Source organism: Miscanthus floridulus, chromosome 6 (assembly GCF_019320115.1).
Source record: "Miscanthus floridulus cultivar M001 chromosome 6, ASM1932011v1, whole genome shotgun sequence".
Lineage (NCBI taxonomy): Eukaryota > Viridiplantae > Streptophyta > Magnoliopsida > Poales > Poaceae > Miscanthus > Miscanthus floridulus.
The window spans coordinates 109,579,877-109,602,452 of NC_089585.1; the positions used below are offsets into that span (position 1 = coordinate 109,579,877).

Below are 22,576 nucleotides of genomic sequence, written 5' to 3' on the forward strand. Positions count from 1 at the left end.
AACTACCGTTTGTGCCTAGGGTGATTGGCCCGCAGAGATCGCCGTAGACGAGCTCGCGAGCATCCACTGCGCGATACTTGGCCACCTTTGGAAACGGCAGCCTCCTCTGCTTCCTGGCCAGGCAGCTGTCACATAGCTCGCCTCCATGCTTGATGTGGGGCAGCCCTCGGACCATCTTCTCCATCCGACCAAGCGCGTCTAAGCTAAGATGGCCGAACTGGGCATGCCACAGCCATGGCTCCTCGGTGTGCCGTGCTGCTAGGCACTCCGGCTGCTCCACCTTCAAGTCGAGCAGGTACAGCCGGTTCCGGGACCTCTTCACCTTGGCAAGAAGCCGCTGCCTCCGGTCCCTAATCCTGAGGACACCGTCCTTGATCAGTACCTCGCTGCCGCGCTCATCCAGCTGGCCAATGTTGATGATGCTTGAACGCAGCTGCGGGATGTAATATACATCCGTTAGCGCACGGTGCTTGCCGTTCTAGCACCAGAAGATGATGGTGCCGCGCCCTCAGATCGCCACCCTTGAGCCGTCACCGAACTTCACCGTGTCGGTCATGTTGCCGTTGAGCTCGGAGAAGACTTCCTTGGAGCCCGTCATGTGGTTGCTGGCACCAGAGTCTAGGTAGCACCGCTGCTCCTGTCCGCCGCCCACACGTCCGAGGTGGACTTGGGTGCGCGGTTCATCGAGGTGGACAGCCTTCAGAGCCTTGTCGTGCCCTTCCACCGCCGTCACCTCTCCCTTCTCCTTGGCCTCAACGTCGTGCAGTGCACAGAACGTCACCATCAGGAGAGTGGCCTCATCATCATCATCAGCCTACGCCAGATGAGCCTCAGCCTTCTTCTCCTGCTTGCGATTTGGGCACTCCTTTGCCCAATGGCCAGTCTTCCCGCTACGCTGACAGGCGTTGGGGTCGACCTTCTTCTTCTTCTTCTCCGAAGAAGCCTTGCCGTGGCGCTTGCCATCGCCAATGCGGCTGGAAGAGGCTTCCCCGGACTTCTTCCTCCAGGCAGCCCACTCCTCCTCTGTCAGTAGCAGCTTGCCGCTGTCCGTCGTTGCTGCCTGCTCCATGCGCTCGTCCACCGCCCGCAGACGGCCTGTCACATTCTCAATGGTGAGGGTGGACAAGTCCAGCATCGTCTCTATGGAAAGAGCGATATGGATGTACTTCATTGGCACGGAGTGGAGGTACTTGGAGATAGCCTCTTCTTCGTCGATGGTGACGTCGTGGCTCCTCAGCTTACTGATGAGCGTCTGCAGACGGAGGGAGAAGTCCTCCACCGATTCACCATCCTTTAACTTGAGGTTGGTGTACTCCTGCTTTAGCTGCTGGACCGTCGCCTTCTTTGCGCGGTCGGAACCGACGCACATCGCCGCAATGGCCTCCCACACCTCCTTAGCAGAGCTCTTCGCTCCCAACGGCTCCCTGTACTCCACTGGCACAACAGCGAGGATAGTCTCCAACGCTGACATATCGTCTTCTTCGTTGTTGGTGCCCTTGTCAATAGAATTTCAGAGCCATCGGGCTCTGAGCTTGACCTTCATGGTCACCGTCCACTCGCCATAGTTGGTGTAAGTCAGCGTCGGCCAACTGGTGCCGCTGACCTCCCGCACTGTGCGCACGATGACCTCCTGTCGTGGCTGGGCAGCCACAGCAGCGCCGCTACTGTCGCCCATCTCCAAACCATCCGTCATCACCAACGGTTAGTCCGGCGACGGCGCTTGTACGGCTCTAATACCACTTGTTGGCCCCTGGATCTTCGGAACGGGTGAGCCGACCACTCACCGGCGTTGTCGACCACACGCTATGGCTAGAGGTAGAAGAAAGGAGGAAGAACAGAGCACACATACACACAGCATAAGCACCAGCGTTGGCTGGAGCTCTGCAGAGGATATGACAAAACTGAACTCGCTCTCTTTACTGAGTTGCAGTGGGAAACTATATATACAACTCTACCCATCTAATCCTAGTACACAGACATGTTAGACTGCCATGCTGCTATAGTGACTAGATGTGACAGCAGGGCTGACTTTGGCGCCCGCCCCTGCTGTGGCTACAGTGCGGCAGAGGAGCCTTTCGGCCCTGCCCCTGCAGCGGCTACAGTGCAGCAGCAGGGAGCCCTTTCGACACTTGCCTCTTGCCGCGCGTTCACACAGGGAAGCAGCAGATTACTTAACAGACCTGTCCTCTCTGATTCAAAGGTTTGATAATTTAGACACCCTGGAAGAGCAGTTCACAACTGATGAAATAGATCAAGTGGTTAGTCACCTTCCTAATGATGAGTCTCCTGGGCCTGATGGCTTCAGTAGTGAGTTCATTAAAAAATGCTGGAACACCATCGAACATGATTACTATGATCTTTGTTGGGACTTTCAAGAGAACAATGTCTGTCTTCAAAGCATTAATTCTTCCTTCATCACCTTGGTCCCTAAAATTTAGAGGCCTGTTGGTGTTTCAGACTTCAGACCCATCTCTCTTCTCCAAACTTCTATGAAGCTTATCACCAAACTTCTTGCTAATAGACTCCAGAAGTTGATCATTTCTATCATCCACAAAAACCAGTATGGTTTTATTAAAAGTAGAACCATCCAAGACTGCCTTGCCTGGGCATTTAAATACCTCCATCTGTGCCACCACTCTAAGAAAGAAATTATCATCCTGAAACTTGATTTTGAGAAAGCTTTTGACAAAATTGAGCATAGCACCATTCTGAATATCTTGGAGGCTAAAGGTTTTGGGCATAAGTGGGTTTCATGGATCAAAAACATTATGGATTCAGGCACTTCTAAAGTCTTACTAAATGGTGTCCCTGGGAAAACTGTCCATTGCAAAAGAGGTGTTAGGCAAGGAGATCCCCTCTCCCCCCTACTCTTTGTTATTGCTACTGATCTTCTTCAATCTGTTCTGAACAGAGCAAAAAAAATTGGGTCTGCTGAACCTACCTATCCCTATAATCTCCTCTAATGATTTTCCTATTATTCAATATACTAATGATACTCTGATCATCATGGAAGGTGATGCTAGGCAGCTGCTCTTCCTGAAATCTGTCCTCAACTCCTTTTCAGATTCTACTGACCTAAGAGTTAACTACAATAAATCTTACATGGTTCCAATCAATATCTCTAATGATAAATTCTCTCATCTGGCTAGTACTTTTGGTTGTGCCAAAGGCTCCTTTCCTTTCACCTACTTGGGGCTTCCTCTGGGGATCACCAAGCCAAAAATGGAAGATTTTCTCCCTCTTGTTTCTAAATGTAAAAGAAGGCTTGCTTCCACTTCCACGTTCCTCTCCCAAGCTAGCAGATTGGAAATCACTAATGCTGTTCTTACAACCCTTCCTACCTTTCACTTGAGTGCTCTTGCCCTTCCCAAAGGAGTACTTAAGCAAATTGACAAATTCAGGAAACACTGTCTTTGGAGAGGTGCAGATATTAACTCTAAAAAAGCACCAAAAGCAGCCTGGGAGATCGTATGTATACCAAAAGAAGAAGGTGGTCTGGGTGTAATTGATCTGAAAAAGCATAATGAGGCTCTGCTCCTGAAAAACTTCGATAAATTCTTAAACAAAAGGGACATTCCTTGGGTTTCTTTAGTATGGGAAAAACACTACTCAAATGGTAAGCTTCCAAATCATATCAGAAAAGGTTCCTTTTGGTGGAGAGACATCCTCAAGCTTCTTCATGAATTCAAGTCTTTTAGTTCAACTCAAGTTCAAAATGGCAAGACATGTCTCTTATGGTCAGATACTTGGATTCAGCAGCCTATGAAACTTGAATACCCAGAGCTATTCTCCTGTGCTAGAAACAAGGAATTTAGTGCGGCTAAATTTTTGTCTCAGCAGCATCTAGCAGAATTATTCTACCTTCCATTGTCCTCAGTGGCCTTTCAGTAATTAGAGGTTCTACAATCTTTCAGAGATCATTTCCCCCTGACTGAACTTGAGGATACCTGGACCCCCCAATGGGGACCATTTTCAGTTAAAAGAGCTTATAAATACTTGATTGGCCACGGTCAGGTTCCGGCAGTTTACAAATGGCTTTGGGAATGCTTTTGCCAACCTAAACATAAGGTTTTTTTTTTGTTACTGTTGAAGGATCGTTTGAGCACAAGGAATATCCTAAGAAGAAAGAAAATGCATCTTGAATCCTACAATTGTGTGCTTTGTCAATTGGCGTCAGAGGAAACAGTGGAACACTTATTCTTAGGATGTCAGTTTGCCAAGGAATGTTGGGCTCTAATTGCCATCACAATTCAAGCTGATCAAGACATAATCTTAGCAGTTGAACAAGTTAGAGCACAGTCACACCCCAATTTCTTCTTAATGGTGACAATTCTTATGAGCTGAGCAATTTGGAATGCACGGAATGACTTTATTTTCAAAAATAAGCAGCCAAGCACTATTGCAGTCAAAGCCTTGTTTGAAAAGGAAATGAGAATCCATTCCCTTAGGGCAAGGTCCAGACTTTCACATACGTTTGATTTATGGATCCAGAATCTGTTGTAATCTTCCTTTTTAGTTTTATTTTCTCTCTCTTTTTTTTGTTTCTTGAAGTCTTCCCAAGCTCCTTTTTGAAGTCTTCCCAGGCTGCTTCGTTCTGCTGCTTTGTAATTCTGCACTGAGTTTCTTTTTTCTAATAAATGCCTGTAGGGCCCCTAAGCCCCTCCAGTTTCATAAAAAAAAAAGAGTTGTCGACCTAGACTAGATAGAAGAACAAGTGACTTTTGACGACAATGCAAAGTATCACTTGATACTCTATGAACATGTTTGTGTAAGATTGATATCAATCCAAAGAAAATGGGATATGTATCTATTTCACTGATCTTATTTATTTGCAGAAGTGTTGTTGAGACAGGAGTTGAGTTACTTTCAAAGTCCTCTCACAATGTAATATATAATGGTTCATTTGAAAAGAACATGGACATTTTGGTCACTACTCACTATGCCTAGCTCTTGAGCAAGTGACACCGTGTCCATACTAAACTAGTTGAATTCCCCGCGCGTTGCTGCGGGAATTTGAGACACCAATTCTATGGAAGCATTGGGTGAGTGGAGTTGTCATATATGTAGTTTATTTATTATGCAATAAGGTGACCAAATATTAGGCTGCAGCAAACTACACGTGGGTTGAGGGGAGAGGACATCCTAAGATTTATTAAGAATGCATAGTATAATCTTGAATAATGAAGTTGTTACTTGGCTTGAATCTGGTGGTTGCCCTCTGCATTGTTGTGTGCCTGTTTGATATTTTTGGATGCTGGTTCATCGGTAGTTGTCGCAGTCGTGGAGCTACATTTAATCATAATAAATTAATTTAATGAATCTAATAAAAATATGATAGTATATGAATTTTGGAAATCAATGGAAAAATCCATAGTACCTTGTGAATTGCCTTGTGAGGATTCATGAGAATTGAGGGCTTGGGAAGTGTCGGTCGTAAGATTGATATGTGACATTCTGCGACATGAACGGTTGCGACCATGTGGTGAACGGATTGGAGCTTTTCCGGGTTCCATGCCGATGGAATTTTATAACTTTGGCTAATAATTACAATTCTATAATTGGAATCTGTAGTTAAGAAAATATGAACTGTACATAGCACTTAGAGATATGACAGGGCAATATGAACTATGCATAGCATTGTAAGAAAATATGAACTGTACATAGCACTTAGAGATTTGATAGGATAAAACGTGGAGGCATATTGGTAACAATAGATGGAGTATTGTACAATGTAAATTCAGACATACCTTAAAAGTTAAACTTTGGCTGCAACAAAAATTGAAAGGAGCACAATCGATGAACAGAGCATGTCAATTGTGGTCATGAATGAACTTTTTTAGAGGGGCCTGTTGGATGTGCAACGAAAATTAAAAGAAATTAACCAATTAATCAGTAGAGTAGAGGGGATCAGATAACTGGGAACGCAAGAACATATAAGTTAGAAGTGGATGAACAGAGCATGTCAATTGTAATCATGAATAAGCTTTTTCAGAGAGGCCTGTTGGATGTGCAATGAAAATTAAAAGAAACCAATTAATCAGTAGAGTAGAGGGATCGCAGATAACATGGCAACGCAAGAACATATAAGTTAGAAAAATGGCAAGAGTTAACTGATGGACACACATGGATCTTCTGCCCTTGCGATGGCAGCTAATTCGTCATGTTCATTGCTAAACCACATAGTAGTATTTAGTATGCATCTAACGTTAACAAAAGCATGCATGTAATAAAATCTGAATAATTAGTCATGTATCACAACCAAACAGAAGCATCCAACCGAGCCATAATTAAAAATTTTAAATAGCCAACAGTATATGATATCATCGGCTAACCTCTTAAAAGAGAGAAGTAGAAAGTCCCATGTGTATGGGCAGCAGATGGCTTTATGCACAAATAAACAATCTACAGCATAAGTTGATTTGTTAAGCGAGAGAGATGAACCACTGATGTCTATCGATCTGGATGCTATGGGATTGGGCAACCTGGGTAATAGATTTGTTGCTGTTCGTTCAAAAAAAAAGATTTGTTGCTGACAGGGGAGGCGATCCTCAGCTCCTTTGCTGCTACAGTGCTTCATAAATAATTGGGTGGAATGACGAGAGAGGGGAAGGGCCACGACTGTTGGTGCTTCAGATGACTCCAGGGGAGAGCCAAAGAGTTGGCAGCCACAGGTGAGAGTTGGACGGTCAGATCAAGGTATTCGTGCTGATCTAACGGCTACAACTCTAGCCTGTTCGTTTGGATGTAGCTTGTCGTAAACGATCGTAAATTTCTAGCCGGAACAGTATTTTTCTCTCACACAAACCAGCCAGCAGTACTTCTTCACAAACCAGCAACGATACGAACCAGCCAACCGAACAGGCTGCTAGATGATGTGGCTTAACGTGGAGCAAGATTTGAAAGGAGTAAATGCTGAGTGGGTATGAACTATATAGAATATATAGATAGGATAAAGTATGGAGTGATTATATGACACTAGTGTTTTCATAGAAGTCACTTGGCTTTTCTATGCGGTACGAGTTGTCAAAACTTGATTAATTGTATAGTCAACGAGAAACTTTACTAGCAAATATATAAAAAGAGACTATACAAGATTCATAACTCCAAGCTAGGCGTTAGAACTCAGAAGATGAGTATGATTTTAGGGAAAATGGAAAGTGATTTCATTTGAGCTAAAATCTTTCTCATATTAAACCATATTTTAGGATATAAAGAATATTTGAATAATTTTTTGAAAAATTATATGTATATTTTTTTCTCGAATACGTAAAAGTGGTGAGACACTGAGACGGAGGTCAGCGATGCCAAGTCCTCCCAGTTCCTTTGGACGGCAAACCGTGGGCCATGCGACCATGCATTTGCCCCGAATGGATCCCTCCTTTCCAGTCCATAGGAAGCGCCTGCAAATGGCGTCGATCTCCCTCTGTGCCCATGGCGGTAGCCCGTCCGCAATGACGGTGTAGATGGGAATAGCTGCTAAGACGGACTTGATCCATATGAGCCACCCGCTCTTCGCCATGAGTGGCCCGTGGCATGCTGGCAGTCTTCTTGCTACCGCATCAATGGTCGTCTGAATCCGGCTCCAGGGAACTTTCCGTGTGCTCAACGTTAACCCGAGGTATGTGATCGGGAATTCAGAAAGCTGGAATCCCAGGATTGCCTGTAGCTGTGGCAGGCAGTCTTCACCTCCATAAATGGGTGTGATCGAGCATTTGCTGAGGTTGGTTTTGAGCCCAGACGCCTGACCGAAGATCCTCAGTATCTCCATGACCGCCCTGGGCGCCGGATGAACGAACAGTACCACATCATCAGCATACAAGCTGCAGTGGTGCTTGATGGCTTGTGTTTCCAGCGGCCGAATGACCCTCTGCTCTCTTGCCGTGGAGAATAGCCTCGCCATTTTTGGTGCAGTCTATTTGAACCCATGAACTACCAGCATAACGCAATTACCTTTTTGGGTCTGATGTAGCGCCACATCGGACAGCTAATGTGGTGCACCTAAGGCTAGTCTACCATTAAAACAACAACTATGGATTTGTCTGGTATTAGATAGTTTAGAGTATAGGATATCTGGTTTTGTACGTCGATGAAGAAAATCAAATGACGTCGATAGTCGAGGGATGTAAAATAGATACTTTTTTGTGAGACAAAAGATGACGTCTCCGTTTCCCTCAAATTTTGTTAGTCTACTAGACGAGTGTCCGTGTAACAGGTGCAACATAAATTGAATGAGATATTTGTTAGTCAAGTCAAAATCAAGAATATATCAATTAAATTTTTGACGTGTGTTATACCATGATAATGTCTAGAAACACATTCATTATCGTAATGAATCTGAAATAAAATCTAGGTTTGGAGTTTGTTGTCTGAAAGTTACGACAAACATCAGTTGTCTCAAAGGCTGAAAATTTATTGCTGGGCATCGAATTGAATTTATCCATGCTCTGCCTCACCCAAAACATGTATTCTCGGACTTACAATATCCTAGCCCGCATGAGCCATAACAACAATTCATTTTTTGGGAAAAAAGTATTTGTTGTCAACACGCAACGCGAAGGACGACAAACGAGATTTTGGATCACGATCATGATCATTGCGTGGTGATATTTTAATAAATTCCTTTCTCTTCCCATAATTCTCTTTCCGTTTTATTTCATTTTATTTACTTGACTTCCAGTGTCTCACTGCGGTGATTATTTGCCTTTCGTGTGTGGGTGATTGACGTTGATTTTTTTTCTATGTGTGTGATTGACGGGGATTTTTTTTATGCCGGATAGTCATGGATCGCATGAGTGTTTTGGTCCTGCCGGGTAGATGTTGGCAATCCATATGTTTTAGTTGTAGAGATAGAGATTCGCATGTGCAGGTGGAATCTCAACCTAAAAATTACGCGCACAAAACAGAAAAAGCTTCCTCGAGTGTGCTATCAGACTGGACGTTCACATGGAGCTAAGGGCAGCACCAACGGAGGCATATAGAAACGTTAGCCCTGTAAAAAAGCATTGCTCCACGTGTGCCAAGAACATATTCAGGCACCACCATTCGCTAAACTTCGTTTTGATTCCTTGCAGCTTTTCCAGTCCATAAAGTTGAGTCATGCATCGTGTCCTTGCAAACGGCTGCTTCACTCCTACAACGCCCTTACCACTTTGCCCCTGCAAACTGTCAGCTAAGGCTATACTCTCTCCGTCTCGTGTTCAGTCTCGTGTTCAGGTTGATAACTAGAATTGCGTTTAGAAAGTCTCGTGTTCAGGTTGATAACTGAATTGCGTTTTTTTCTAAACGGAGGGAGTAGCTGCTTCTGCAAGAGAGTACGGGGTCTGCACATGAAGGCAGACGTGGAATGCGGAGCAGCACGACAGGCTGGTGCGTTGGGGCTGGCCTAAGCAAGACAATGTGTCATCTGAAAAAGGTTCGGGACCAGTAACAGGTTCCTGAGATGGAACGACGATGACTTTGCCGATGTCCTCCTTGACGTCAAAGCAGGCAAGCATGCCGGCGCCGCTTGGCTGTCATTTAGGCAATCTCAGTGATGAAGAGGCCGTAAAGTATCCTCACATCACATGAGTTGCTATCTCGCCAAGATTCCAAAATCCGGACCGGAGGAAAGAGTGCCCCCTACGTCACTTCGGGGCACAAGCAAATGGCGCATCCCGGGGGCGACGCGGTGCACGCCCGCGGGCTGGGGCTGGACGAATATAAAAAGTACTCAGGCAACCAGGCGGGCAGCCCTGCCTCGTCCGCCGTGGCCACAGCCCACAGCCCACAGCACAGCTCAGGAAATGGACGCCATGGACGAGTTCCAAGAAGCGGACATTCTGTGGCCCGAAACGGAGGACGAGTTCGCGCCCATGGACATGGAGGAGCTGTACGAGTACGATGCCGCCGGCTCGGTGTCCAGCGTCGCGCTCGCGCCGGTGTTCGGGCGCCGTTTCGAGGGGTTCGTCCTCTCCGGCGGCGCTGGCCCGTCGTTATCGGCCGGAGACGCGGACGACAACGAGGAGTGGCAGGAGGCGGACGTGCTGTGGCCGGACACGGCGGACGAGCCGCGGGCGACCGGGGGTTTGATGTGGCCATTTTCTGGCTCTTCCGGCAGCGGTAAGGCAGGCCGGTGCGTGAAGCCTGCCGCCGCAAGGCGCGACGGGTGGACGACGGGGCCGGCCGCGTCGTCTCCCATCAACATACCGGCTAACGTTGCCCCGCGTTGTCGGTTTACGGCGGCGATGAACCGCCGTTCGTAGAGATTCGTGGTTCTTGCGACCTTGGTCCTGTGTGGTGCAATTAGAAAAACCAGGACCGGCCCGGAGGCGAGCTGTGAAGAAATGTTTTGGAAAGATCAGCCGTGAAGAAATTCAGTGGCTTTCGAGGATGACTGGAGCTGCCGAACTCTAGGACATTTCGGGTTTTGGACCTGATGATGGTACTCGGAGTAGCTATATGGATGGATGGACGTTCACTTTTTTTGCTTCGTTGATGTAACTTCATATGATGATTCTGATATAAGAAGATTGTTTTTCAGGAAAAAAAGAAAAAGAAAAGGTCCGATCTGTGGTGTAGGAAGATTAATAATCAATGAAAGAGAACACGTCGTGTGTCGGAATCATCAGTGCAGGTGCATGCGCAAAAGAGAATCAAGGGTGGCTTAATTCGTGCACATTTGCAGAGTCTACAACTGCTTCATGATAGATTTCTTCACCGGCCGGAGACGCGGACGACAACGAGGAGTGGCAGGAGGCGGACAACTGCTTCATGATAGATCTAGTAGATAAAACATAATTTAGATAAAGACTTGGTGATATACCTCATCGCAAGCAGTGGCGGCTATGGCACCGTCACGACATGGTCACTGATGTCGGAGTAGAAGTAGCATCGTAGTGGGGCGCGGTCCAATAGCAACATCAATGGAGCTTCCCGTCGCTCACAGCACTCCCTTCTCGATCGGACTAGGGTTAGACTTGGTGGCGAACTGGCGGCAGTTGCGCTCCGGTCCCCACCTTCATCTTTATAGTGCTGCGCGACGGGGGGCCATCAGCCAGGAGAACGGCTGGGCGCCCCCAATCAGGGCACGGATCAATGGCCCAATTGACCGTTGGGTCAACTTGGTGGAGATCAACCTAACATTCTCTCCCTTAATCTCACCTTATGACTTAAACTTAATTTACTTTATCTTTTTCTCATTCCATCATAGATCAGTGCATAGAGCGTGCATCATCGTCACAGTCAGTTGCCATTAGAATAAACAGCTACAATGCACATCTGTTTTGAAACAGATTTTCAACTAGGCCCTTAGTATCCAGAAATCATAGGCTTTTCCGTAAACCCATATCGACTGTATGTTCTCTGAACGCACTGGGTGGTTAGTCTTTGGTAAGCGGATCCGCAAGTACTTGCTTGGTACTTATATGCTTAGTGCTTTCAAAATAATTCTGGATTTTCTCTTTTACAACATATAACTTAATGTCAATGTGTTTGACAGCATACTTGACATGTTGTCTTAGGAGTTAACTACTTTAAATGGTTATTGTTGTTCACTACCATTGTTAAATCCGAGTACATATTCTCTTAACCACTTTTGCCTGTTCCTGAGGCCACATGACAAGCTATACTATGTTATGCATCATTAATGACACCACAACTGTTTCATTGGAGCTTTTCCACAATAATACCTCAACTGCGAGTGTTAGCAACTACTGTGGATTTCACTGCACATCTCGCCAAAACTTAACATTTGTACCCACAATTATTTGAGAGTACTTATTTTTTCTTACTCAGCATGAGGCCTATGATACTTTGCAAAAAATTACAAGACATTCTTAACTCTATTCCAGTGATCTATATCTGGACTGGTCTTCTGCCAAAATATCCTGGATACGTAAGCTACGTCAGGGTAAATTTTTACTTGTACATTCATTAAGCTTTCAACAGCTGAAGCATATGAAACTATGTTCATTTGATCGATCTCATATCGGTTCTTGGAACACTGAAGGTTCCCAAATCTATTACCCTTGACTATAGGAGCAGGCGTAGATTTACTCGTATACATATTTTATTTCTTTAGAATCTTTTCTAAGTATGCCTTTGCGATAGTCCTAATACCTTTTTTTATCTATCTCGGTGAATTTCAATTCATAGAACCAATGAGGCTTTATCAAGATCATTCACAATGAAACTTGAGGACAAAGACTTCTTCTTCTCCAATGATAGATTAACATTACTACTAGTGAGTAGGATGTCATCTATACACAGGATGTGGAAAAAATCCATTCTTGAACTTTGTATAAACGCTATTGTCCTTCTTATTTTCTTTAAACTCAAACTTTTTTATCGTTTCATCAACTTCTGTAACACCCTAAAATTTGAATTCTTTTTAAAATAGTAGATTTGATTTAAATATGCAATTATATGTGCATTTCAAATTTAGGAAATAATATTTCTTTTATGAAATTAAAAGAAAATACAAGAATAGAAACATGTTGATGCATTCATGCTATTGCATATTTATTTCTGTGACGGGTGGTTCTGTTCAAATGCTAAAAGATTTTAAAAACCTTTTGAAAATGAGTTTGAAAATTTTATTTATAAAAAGAAAAAGGAAATTTCCTTCCATCTCCTCCCCTTCCTCACATTCGGCCCGCTGGCCCCTCTCTTTTTTTTCGCGGCCCAGCACCAGCCCCAGCCCAGCAACAGTCGCCTCGCCAGCCCAGCAACCCCGCCAGCCGCGCCCAGCCCAGCAGCTACGCCTGCGCCCGCACCAGGCAACCGCCGGCCCAGCACCGCGCGCCTGCTTCCCGCACCCGGCCGCTGACAGCCCGACCCCGCCCGTCAGCGCGTCCCCCACCTCTGCCCCGCGCCCTCGGAACCGCCCGGCCATGTCGTGAGGCCGCAACCGCCGCCCTGGCGTCGTGGGAGCGCCCCCCCCGCGTGCCTCGGCTTCTTTTTAAGCGAAGCCGCGCCCCCCCCCCCCCCCCCGCGTGTCTCTCTCTCGCTCCCCGCTCCATTTTTGCCTCGTCCCGGCCGCAACTGCCGCACGGAGGAGCTCCGAGGACTGCCGTCCGCCGTCCGCGTCGCCGTCTTCCCCGAGCCACCGTCGACTCCATCCTTCCCCGCTGTGAGCTTCGCCTTGTTCCCCTCTCTCTCCCAGTGCAACTTATTTCCCGTTTCGTTGGCCGTAGACCTTGTTTTGGGTGCGTCCGCGAGCTCTCGGCCGCCGGCCATGGCGCCGCCGCCCCAGCATTCCCCTCCAGCCGTCTTCTCGACCTGAGCGTGACCCCCTTCTCCCCCCAAGCTCTCGGGTGCCCTCAGTTCCCCGTTTGGCGGACCCTAGCCCCCCTAACCGAGCTCGCCGGCATGCTCTTTGCCGCCGGCCATGGCTAGCCTCGCCGGAGTCACTGTTCCGGCCGGCCACCCCTTTCTTCTCTCTCCCCAGATCGATTTCTGGCCGTTCATTTCAAATCCGACGGCTCACGTTAGAAGATACCCCTTCGCGGGTAGATTTGCTAAAGAGCCCTCCTAGTTTCACCGAATTGAACCCGCAGTCCAAGACGTATTTCCTCGAGTACGCATTCTTGTTTTGAAAGCGTAAAGTTCACTGTTTAAGTCAAAATTACGCTTTCAGTATTTACAGAAATACCATTCGAACTGTTTCGCTTATAAAATTGTCGTTTTAGCTCCGAATTGATCCATTCAAATTGCGTTAGCTTCGTAATTTCATAAGCTACATGTTGGAGCTACTGTTAGTCAAGTTTGGAACTTTTTAATTTCATGATTAGATTTAATTAAATATAGGGCTATAGGAAAACCCGTTTTAATCATAACTTTCGCATTTTAGCTCCGTTTTTCGTGAACTTCGCGTTGACGTGATCGTAGCGAAACGTAGATTAGTTTTACAAACATTTTATCATGATTTCAATACTGTTGGTGTACTGTTCTAATGATAGGAATGTTTGCTTTGCATGAATGCTTTTGAAATGTTGTATGTTGTCGTGTTGGTCGCGTTCAGACGGTGAGGAAAACGTTGGAGACCAAGAACTCTTCGACGACCAGCAGGAACAGCACGAGTTTGTGAACCAAGGCAAGTATAACATGGGCCTTCCTTGATGTCCTATTTCACTCTAATCAATTATTCATTTGCATGTGTCTAATTTTGATACCCGTAAGGACATCCTAGTGATTGTTATCCTGTTCCTTGTCTCCTATGGGTTAAATGCATATGGGTAGATTGCTAGTGCTCTAACTGAACTTGTTATACATGTTGATGAATAATACTATGGAACAAAGTGAGTGACATGATTTATAACAACTGTTCCATAGGGCGAAAGTGCAAATGACCTTTGTTCATGTTGCTCCCGGCCCTCCATAAGGACTTATCTGTCGGCAAAAGCTGGGACTGACAGTGCAACCGGGAGAGTCATATGGCTCTGACTTTAGCTCAGTAATAGGACCTTTCCTAGCTGGTTAGAGGTTACCTTTTCGGCGCAAATGGGGCTTGCCACTTTGGGTATAGGGCTGCCTCTGTTCCTATGAGTATAGCCACGATGGATTTGTGCCATAGGAAAGGGGGGTCCCTACATCTGCCTGCCAAGGAAACCTAGCGGCCCTAACTTGTTAGGGAAACCTATGAAATGGCTTCATAGTGTACCCTGCCCGCTCACCTTGGTAGTGACATGGGAGTAATTAACCCGGGCATATGGGGATCACGACTCGCGGTGAATGTGCACCACCTCTGCAGAGGGTAACAAACTGTTATAACAGCCGTGCTCACGGTTACGAGCGGCCCGGAAAACTCACAGAATAACTGGATACTTGATGATGATCAATTAAGTTGTTCTATGATGAAATATGGTAAACTTGACCCCGATATATAGTCTTATGGGAATTAAATGGGAGCTTAAGCATAACTTGATAATACTTGAGAATAAAAGTTTGACCTATTAAAAATGCTAACTGCAGTAAACCAGAGTCTATCCTTTTTGAGCTTCATAACCCCATGTTAGCTTGCTAAGTACGGAATGTACTTACACTTGTTTATTTTCTTTACTTGGATAAAAATCCCGGATAGGTAACAGATGACAACGGGTATGAGGATTTCCCGGAGGATTATTAGGCTTGTGGTCAACCAGTTGACCTTCCCTGTGATGACGGCCACAAGAGTTTATTATCTTTTTATTATTCCGCTATGATGTATAAGACTAAGTTTTATTATAACTCTGATGTATGAGACACCATGATGATACTATTTGTAATTTGTCAGCTTATGTGTGTGATTGATTCCTGGGCACACACGAGTTTTGTGCATTCAATTTTATCCTTAAAATTGGGTGTGACAACTTCAAATACTACTGTTTAGAGACTTGTTTTAACCCATAAATAGATTTCTACAGGCTGCATCCTATACGCTCTTTTTCTTCCACGACAAAATCTTTGGGTTGTGCCATGTAAACGTTTTTATACAAATTCTCGTTGAGGAATGCCGTCTTTACATCCATCTGAAGTAACTCTAAATCATAATGTGCTAATAACACCATTACGATTCTAAAAGAATCATTGCATGAGACTGGAGAGTAAACTCTCATTGTAATATATTTATTCTCTTTGCGTAAAGTCTTTTGCTATAAGTCATGCTTTATATCTTTTCACATTTTCTTTGGAGTCACATTTTATCTTGTAGACCCTTTCACAGCATACTGTTTTGGCTCCATTAGAAATTTCTTCTAAGTCCCAAACATCGTTGGTATTCATCGAATTTATTTTAACTTCCATAGCTTCTTGCCATTCAAACGAGTAAACGTTTTTCATGGCTTCTTCAAATGAGGTGGGATCACCCTCCATTTGAATTTCTTCACTAACATAGACTTTATAGTCATCAGAAAAACTGGTTTACTAATTCTTTAAGACCTTCTGGGGCCTCAGCTCCTAGCACTTTCATATGGGACTGTCGTTGCTCTTCATTGCCAAGAGGCAATTGATTCTACAGGCTCCTATATCACAAGATCTTTATTTACATTATTCATCTTCTTCGAAGAGCCAACAACAGGTGTTGTATAAGTCATACAACATCAACAAGGATTGAGAAAATTCATTGGTTTGAATCATTGAAGTGGGCACGCAATCCCGCTTCTCTTCAAGTCATAGGTCTCTACATACCGTGCTCCTCCAAATCATCCCATCTTTTATAAAGATAGTGTATCTTCAAATTTCTTATTTGGGTTTAATCTGTTAAAACCTTATATGTTGCTTTAAGCACCGTCTTAATATCTTTGATGGTGACTACGCTATCTTCATCTCGGAACTTTAAAAAAATTCAGGAATTTAGCTATTTCTCTGCTTAGGGGTATTGTTATAATGACCGTTGTACTCCTCCGATGATCACATTCATCTTAATTAATATTTATCTTACTTTTAATGAAGAGTATCTTTCTTAATTGATATTACTATTTCTCCCCTTCGAAATATGGCATGAACTTTACTGCCATAATTTCAAGAACTATTCAGAAAATCTATGAACGAGGAGACATTTATAACTTACTTCATTAACATGATTATGTCATGCAAACAAAGTTTTTTCTTGATCCGTATAAGAGTACACTTTCTTCATTCCACTTCAAGAACTCATCAAGGTCTTTTATTAGCAGTACTTTTATAAGTCACGCTTGCATCTTTTTCTTATCTTTTGGTTAGTATTGACCATGATGGTGCATTTCTATTATGCCATGGTCAATACTAGGATAGCATAAGAGCTACCCAAATTTCTCTCGCCATGTGGGATACAATAACATATGAGTCATCATAAAAACTTCTCCTACCATGTAGGATGGACTAGTATAAGTACTATGACAAACTTCTTCCTATGCGGGATAAATCTATATACAAATTACCGTAACGAAAAATTTAGTCATGATGACTAAAACATTCATTTATACTTTATTTTCCAATTAAATCTTTCTGTTCGTTCCAATTTAATCAGAAAATTAGTAAACTAACAAAAAACTGTCATGAACTGGCTTGACTCAAGCCTTTTCATTCATATACCCTAGCATTGCCATCCGTTGGCATGCAGCCGAGTGATCTCGTTGGTTAAAAAATAAAACTTACAAGATGCTTCTTCATCAATTCTACATCACCGTTGTGCAGAAAATAGAATTAATGCATAAAACTCATAAATTAACTTGAAAGACATATTACTACCCTTCAAAATTAAATTCTCCCGTTGATTTAAATTTAATTAGAAGATAATCAATATTATTGCAGCGAAGCACGATAATAAAATACATTATATTAGTTCAGGAATATTTCTTGGTCCTTATCTACTCTGAAAATTTTACCATGTTGGTGTAAAATTTATCAGAGATTTAAACCTCAAACTTAAACTCATTATAATATTGTTATCATCAATGTTGGTCAGAAAATGATAATACCATAATCTGACTTAAACAAAATCGGACTACTCCTCCAATTGAAAATTTTCTGTTGGTTCCAATTTAATTAGAGGATAAACATAATCATAATTTACTAAAGTAACTGCTCTTCAAATTAAATTCTTCCATTGGTTCGAATTTAATTAGAAGATAATCGGCATTAAACTTTACAGTGAAAACATGAAATAAAAATTGTTTATCTACTTTTCAGAAGTATTTTACTGTACTGATCTACTCTCTATATTTTTTTCATGTTTGTTCAAATTTGAACAAAGATTGAAACTGGATAAAAAAATCATCAAAATTTATTTCTAAAAATAATAAACAAAAACTCAATGTTTACTATTCAATTGGCCTGACCTGTCGGAATAGTACGTAGCCCAATCTGTTTCGCGTCCACGCGCGTGGCATAGCGGCGGCTCACGCGCCCGCTCCCCCGCGCCTAGGCCGCAACCTGGGCCTGGGCCGAGAATTTGCTTGCCCGCGTGGGCTGATTCTAGCCCGAGCGATGCCGGCCATTGGATTGCATCGGACGGCCATCCGCGCTCCTCGCGAGATCAAAACGCCGCCGTGGCTAGTTCACCCAAACCCTAAGTCATTTCTCTTCTACCTCCCTCTCCTCTCCACGCCGTGGTGGATAAAGCGAGAGCAGTGGAGCGGCGCCACCGCCACCGGTCCCCTCACCGACGTGCGAGCTCGCCCTAGGCTGAGTGCGCCGACGTCGAGCGGTCTGGACGACGACGCCCTATTCCCCAAAACGCGCTGCGGTGGGGCTCTTCCCTAAACCCTAGCTCCTCCCCTTTCTCCTCAGTGCAACAGATGTCAGAGAAGAAGAGTGGGGCGCCGTCGTGGGTCCCCTCGTCGAAGCGCGCACTCCCCAGTGGGTGAGCGAGCCACTGTCGAGCGGTCCTGTGTCGGCCCCCTGAGTCCGCGCGCCGGTGCCCTAGCGTCACGCAGCGGCTTGGCCTGTTCTGCCCGCACGACAGCGGTGGTGATGGCGGCGGGAAGAACCGGGTAGGTCCTCCCCTTCTCCGTCTTTACTTTCTAGGGTTAGGGTTTTAGATTTGGGGTTTCAATCCGATTCGAATAATCCCCTTCTGAATTTCTTCGTGATTTCTATCCCAAAGACTAGATCTACACACTAGGACCTGGCTTTGATACCATTGATAGATTTCTTGAACCATCTAGGCGTAGATCTAGTGGGTAAAACATAACTTAGCTAAGGACTTGGTAATGTACCTCACCGCTTGCAGTGGCGGCTATGGCGCCGCCGCGACGTGGCCACTGATGTCGGAGTAGAAGTGGCATCGTAGTGGGGCACAGGTCCAGTAGTGACACCAATGGAGCTTCCTGTCGCTCACAGCACTCTCCTCTTGATCGGACTAGGGTTAGACTTAGTGGGGAACTGGCAACAGCAGTGAACCTCGTAACTTACGTCCTAGCCCCCACCTTCCTCTTTATAGTGCTGCGCGACGGGGGCTCATCAGCTAGGAGAACGGTTGGACGTCCCCGATCAGGGCGCGGATTAAGAGCCCAATTGATCATTGGGCCAACTTGGTGGAGATCAACCTAACACTTCAAGCTAGCATCTCATCTTTTTCCCTCGAAACGACAACTTCCCGCACCCTTGCTTATGACATGTTTGTATCCCCCAACTAAATTTTAACCGACTAAATTTAGCTGTTAGACATCCAAACGATCCAACTAAAAGACTGTCTAAAGTTTAATTGAGAGTTTAGCTGAGTCTATTAGCTAGAGTATCCAAATACTGTTTAGTTGGGAGAATTTTCAGTTGGCTAAAATTTAGCTTTTAAATTTTAGCTAACTAAACTTTAGCTAGGTGGATCAGGGTCTTAGCCGGGGCCGCTCCGCGGACGCTAGGTCGCTAGCTCAAAGTCAGTAATCTGGTCAACCGGAGTTAGGATTGGCAATTTCTCTGATTCCTCTCTTCTTCATGGAAACGACAAATTTTACACGCCTTTGCCAACCGGGTCGCTTGAGTACGTACTACAGGTCTACAGTGCTAGTCAAAACTTTGTACTGTACTTTGGCTGGGTAGTATATCAGGAGTAAGTCATGCAGTTCAGTCGGGTCAGCCAGACGTTCGTCCTGTCGTTTGTGCCGTGCACATAGAATCCGTGCCGACCTTCTCGCAAGACCGTTAGTCTCCGACCCTGAAACGCATACCGGGCGACCGAGCTGTGGCGTGTGACGCCTTTCGCCCATGCGGGCATGCCAGTAGCAGGGGGTGTAAGTGGGGTTGTCCCCTCCTATATTTTAATCACTGTCTCATCGGATATTTAGATACATATATATATATATATAGTATTAAATATAGATTAATTATAAAACTAATTATATAGTTTGCGACTAATTTACGAGACGAATCTTTTGAGCATAATTAGTCCATGATTTGACAATATTTACTACAGTAAATATGTGCTAACGATGGATTAATTAGGCTTAAAAATTCATCTCGAGGAGTACTGACGGATTATGTAATTTATTTTTTTATTAACATTCAAATACTCCATCAATATTTTTCCGACATATCTCCTAAATTTTAGTAACCAGATGCAAACACCCCTTGGCTTCTCTTGGGTTTTGTCGTCGCCAGCTTTATTCGCAGTGCTACGCTACGCACAGTACTGGCAGCGGCGAGCCGCCCCGGCAACAATTGCACGCCAAGCACAGTGCCTTCCGTCTCAGTCAAGAGTTGCTGGTTCGATCTGTATATAGTTAAATCTGCCCCCGTGGCACGGCAGCGATCCACGATTGCGCCATCATTGCCAGGGGCGCTTCTTAAACTTTGTCGTGGGCCGGTTACTGACGATGAGACGTGTCCAATCCGATCGGTATGAACAGCGTGATAGTCCTCGAACCTCTGTTCTACTCATTTCTACACCGATCAAGCCATGACAAAAAAGCGAAGGTACTGCTAGTGCATATACATGGACAGCCGCGGCGACGTCAGGGTGCGCAACACACCAGAACAGGCCAGATGGTTCGTTCCATCCATCCACTCCGTGCGTGCTGCCTGCACCGTCACGAACACCGTACCCGTACGTGATCGAGCGAGCCAGGGCCGCGCGCCGCCCGCCGCCCGCCGCCCGATGCTTACAGCCCACTCCCCACCGCATCCGCATATGACGCCATGCGCGGCTGGCACCGCACCTTCCCACCTTCCGCCGCTAGCCCCTAGGCGCTTCCAGAGTATAAATCCAGCAACGGACACGAACCAACGCCGCAGGCTGTGCATCGTCTAGCGATGGAAGAGTTACAGGAAGCCGACGTGCTGTGGCCGGACGTCGCTACCCTTGCCCACCAACACCACCACGACTGCCACCGCCACCGCCCGGCGGACTCCTCCCACGGCCACCGCCGCCAGCACCACACTGGTCAGCAGCAACCACGCGCCACGGTCGTCCACCCACCACTGCAGTCCCCGCCCGTGCGCATCCCCTCGATGCCGCCGCCGGCCACGCGGGCGGCGCGCCCGACGAGCCGGGAGGGCTCGTGGACGCGCAGCTACTACGGCGATGACGACGACAGCGCTGAAGAAGTGGGGATCGTGCCGCCGCACGTGCTGGCGGCGAGGCGGTGCGCGGAGGATCAGCGGAGAGTGATGGCCTCGTCGGTGTGCGTGGGCCACGGGCGCACACTCAAGGGCCGCGACCTCCGCGCCGTCCGCAACGCCGTGCTCCACATGACCGGATTCCTCAGCAGCTCCGACAAGTACTGACGGACGGCTATAGTAGATTATTAAGCAGCGCACGATTAGAATCGTTATATTTCAGCAATCTAAAGTCAGGAATGGCAGCCGGATAGTCGGGGTTTTTTTTTTTGCATCCAATTATATTACTGGGGTTTGAACTTTGAACCAGGCACAACCAGTGCCAATGTGCCATGGTAACGTGGCGCGGTAGATAAATTAAATCAGCATGCTGGGTGTAATTTCTGCGCCACTTGCTAGATGGTATATACATCAGATAGCAATCTAATACTCGAATCTAATGCATTGCAATGAAAAAAAAGTTCTTGTCGAACTATGTTTATATGTCATCTTGGTTACCGCGCAAATCAACATGATGTGGCTTGCGATGTGCTTGACTTGATCGTTATTTACCATATCATCAACTCCTCTAGCAGTAACAAAATGGCTTCAAAAAAAATTCAGGAGATAGCCTTCTTTTTAAGAGAGGTGGATGTTTTTTGACGCTGTCTCTATGGCTACAGACTACAGAGTACAGACCATTTGATAGAGCTTGCACACCTCTAAAAATTGGAAAATAAATTATTTCTTATAACAGATAACAGTGGAGACTGCTAGTTCCATATTTGCGCTATGATGTGAACTCTGTCGCAGGGCTTGGCAGAAGAAACGAAGCGGGCGAAGCAGGAGATGCATGCAGCGACAAAACGGCAAGTGGTTTCTGGCTCGCGAGGAAACTAACAAAAAGTGACTCGTCAGATCAGCTGGTAATATAGACATGGACCTTGTTTAGTTCCTCCTAAACTCTCAACTTTGGCACTATACAAAAAAGAAGATTTTCCGTCACATCAAACTTGCGGTACATGCATGAAATACTAAAAGTAGACGAAATAAAAAAACTAATTGTGCAATTTGATTTTACTTTGCGAGACGAACATTTTAAGCCTAATTAGTCAACGATCGGACAATTATTATCAAATACAAACGAAATACTACAGTGACGCTACAATACATTTTGCCAACTTTGCGCATCCAAAATCTGGCAACCATCGAGTAAAAACCGCACACAGAGAATGAGAGAAAAGGAAACCTTGGCCACTACCGGTTTTATGCCCGATCTGTTCTTCTCGTACGAGCCTGGTTTAGTTACACCCCAAAATCCAAAAAGTTGCTACAGTACCTGTCACATCGAATGTTTGCGGCCTGTGCATGGAGCATTAAATATAGACGAAAAGAAAAACTAATTGCACAGTTTGGTGGGAAATTGCGAGACGAACGTTTTAAGCCTAATTAGTCAATATTTGGACACTATTTGCCAAATAAAAACGAAGGTGCTACAGTAGTCCCAAAATCCAAATTTCGCGAACTAAACAAGGCCTCCGTTTAAAGTAAACACACGCCATTGGTGGTGTGAGACTCCGTGCCCATCCCTTTCAGAGATGACGCGACA

The 22,576-nt window shown here is 45.4% G+C and overlaps 2 protein-coding genes across 2 annotated transcripts; one reads left to right on the forward strand and one right to left on the reverse strand.

The window, feature by feature from the left end:
* Positions 1–5,885: 5,885 nt before the first annotated feature.
* On the reverse strand, positions 5,886–7,900 carry LOC136460999 (uncharacterized). The gene is made up of 2 exons (XM_066460491.1): positions 7,337–7,900; positions 5,886–5,915 (listed from the first exon to the last, which is right to left on the reverse strand). The coding sequence occupies exons 1-2, from the start codon at positions 7,898–7,900 to the stop codon at positions 5,886–5,888; spliced, it is 594 nt and encodes a 197-aa protein (XP_066316588.1).
* Positions 7,901–20,640: 12,740 nt separating this feature from the next.
* On the forward strand, positions 20,641–21,457 carry LOC136459004 (protein S40-1-like). The gene has a single exon (XM_066458905.1). It carries the CDS (start codon positions 20,683–20,685, stop codon positions 21,154–21,156), a length of 474 nt encoding a protein of 157 aa, XP_066315002.1. The 5' UTR covers positions 20,641–20,682; the 3' UTR covers positions 21,157–21,457.
* Positions 21,458–22,576: the final 1,119 nt, after the last annotated feature.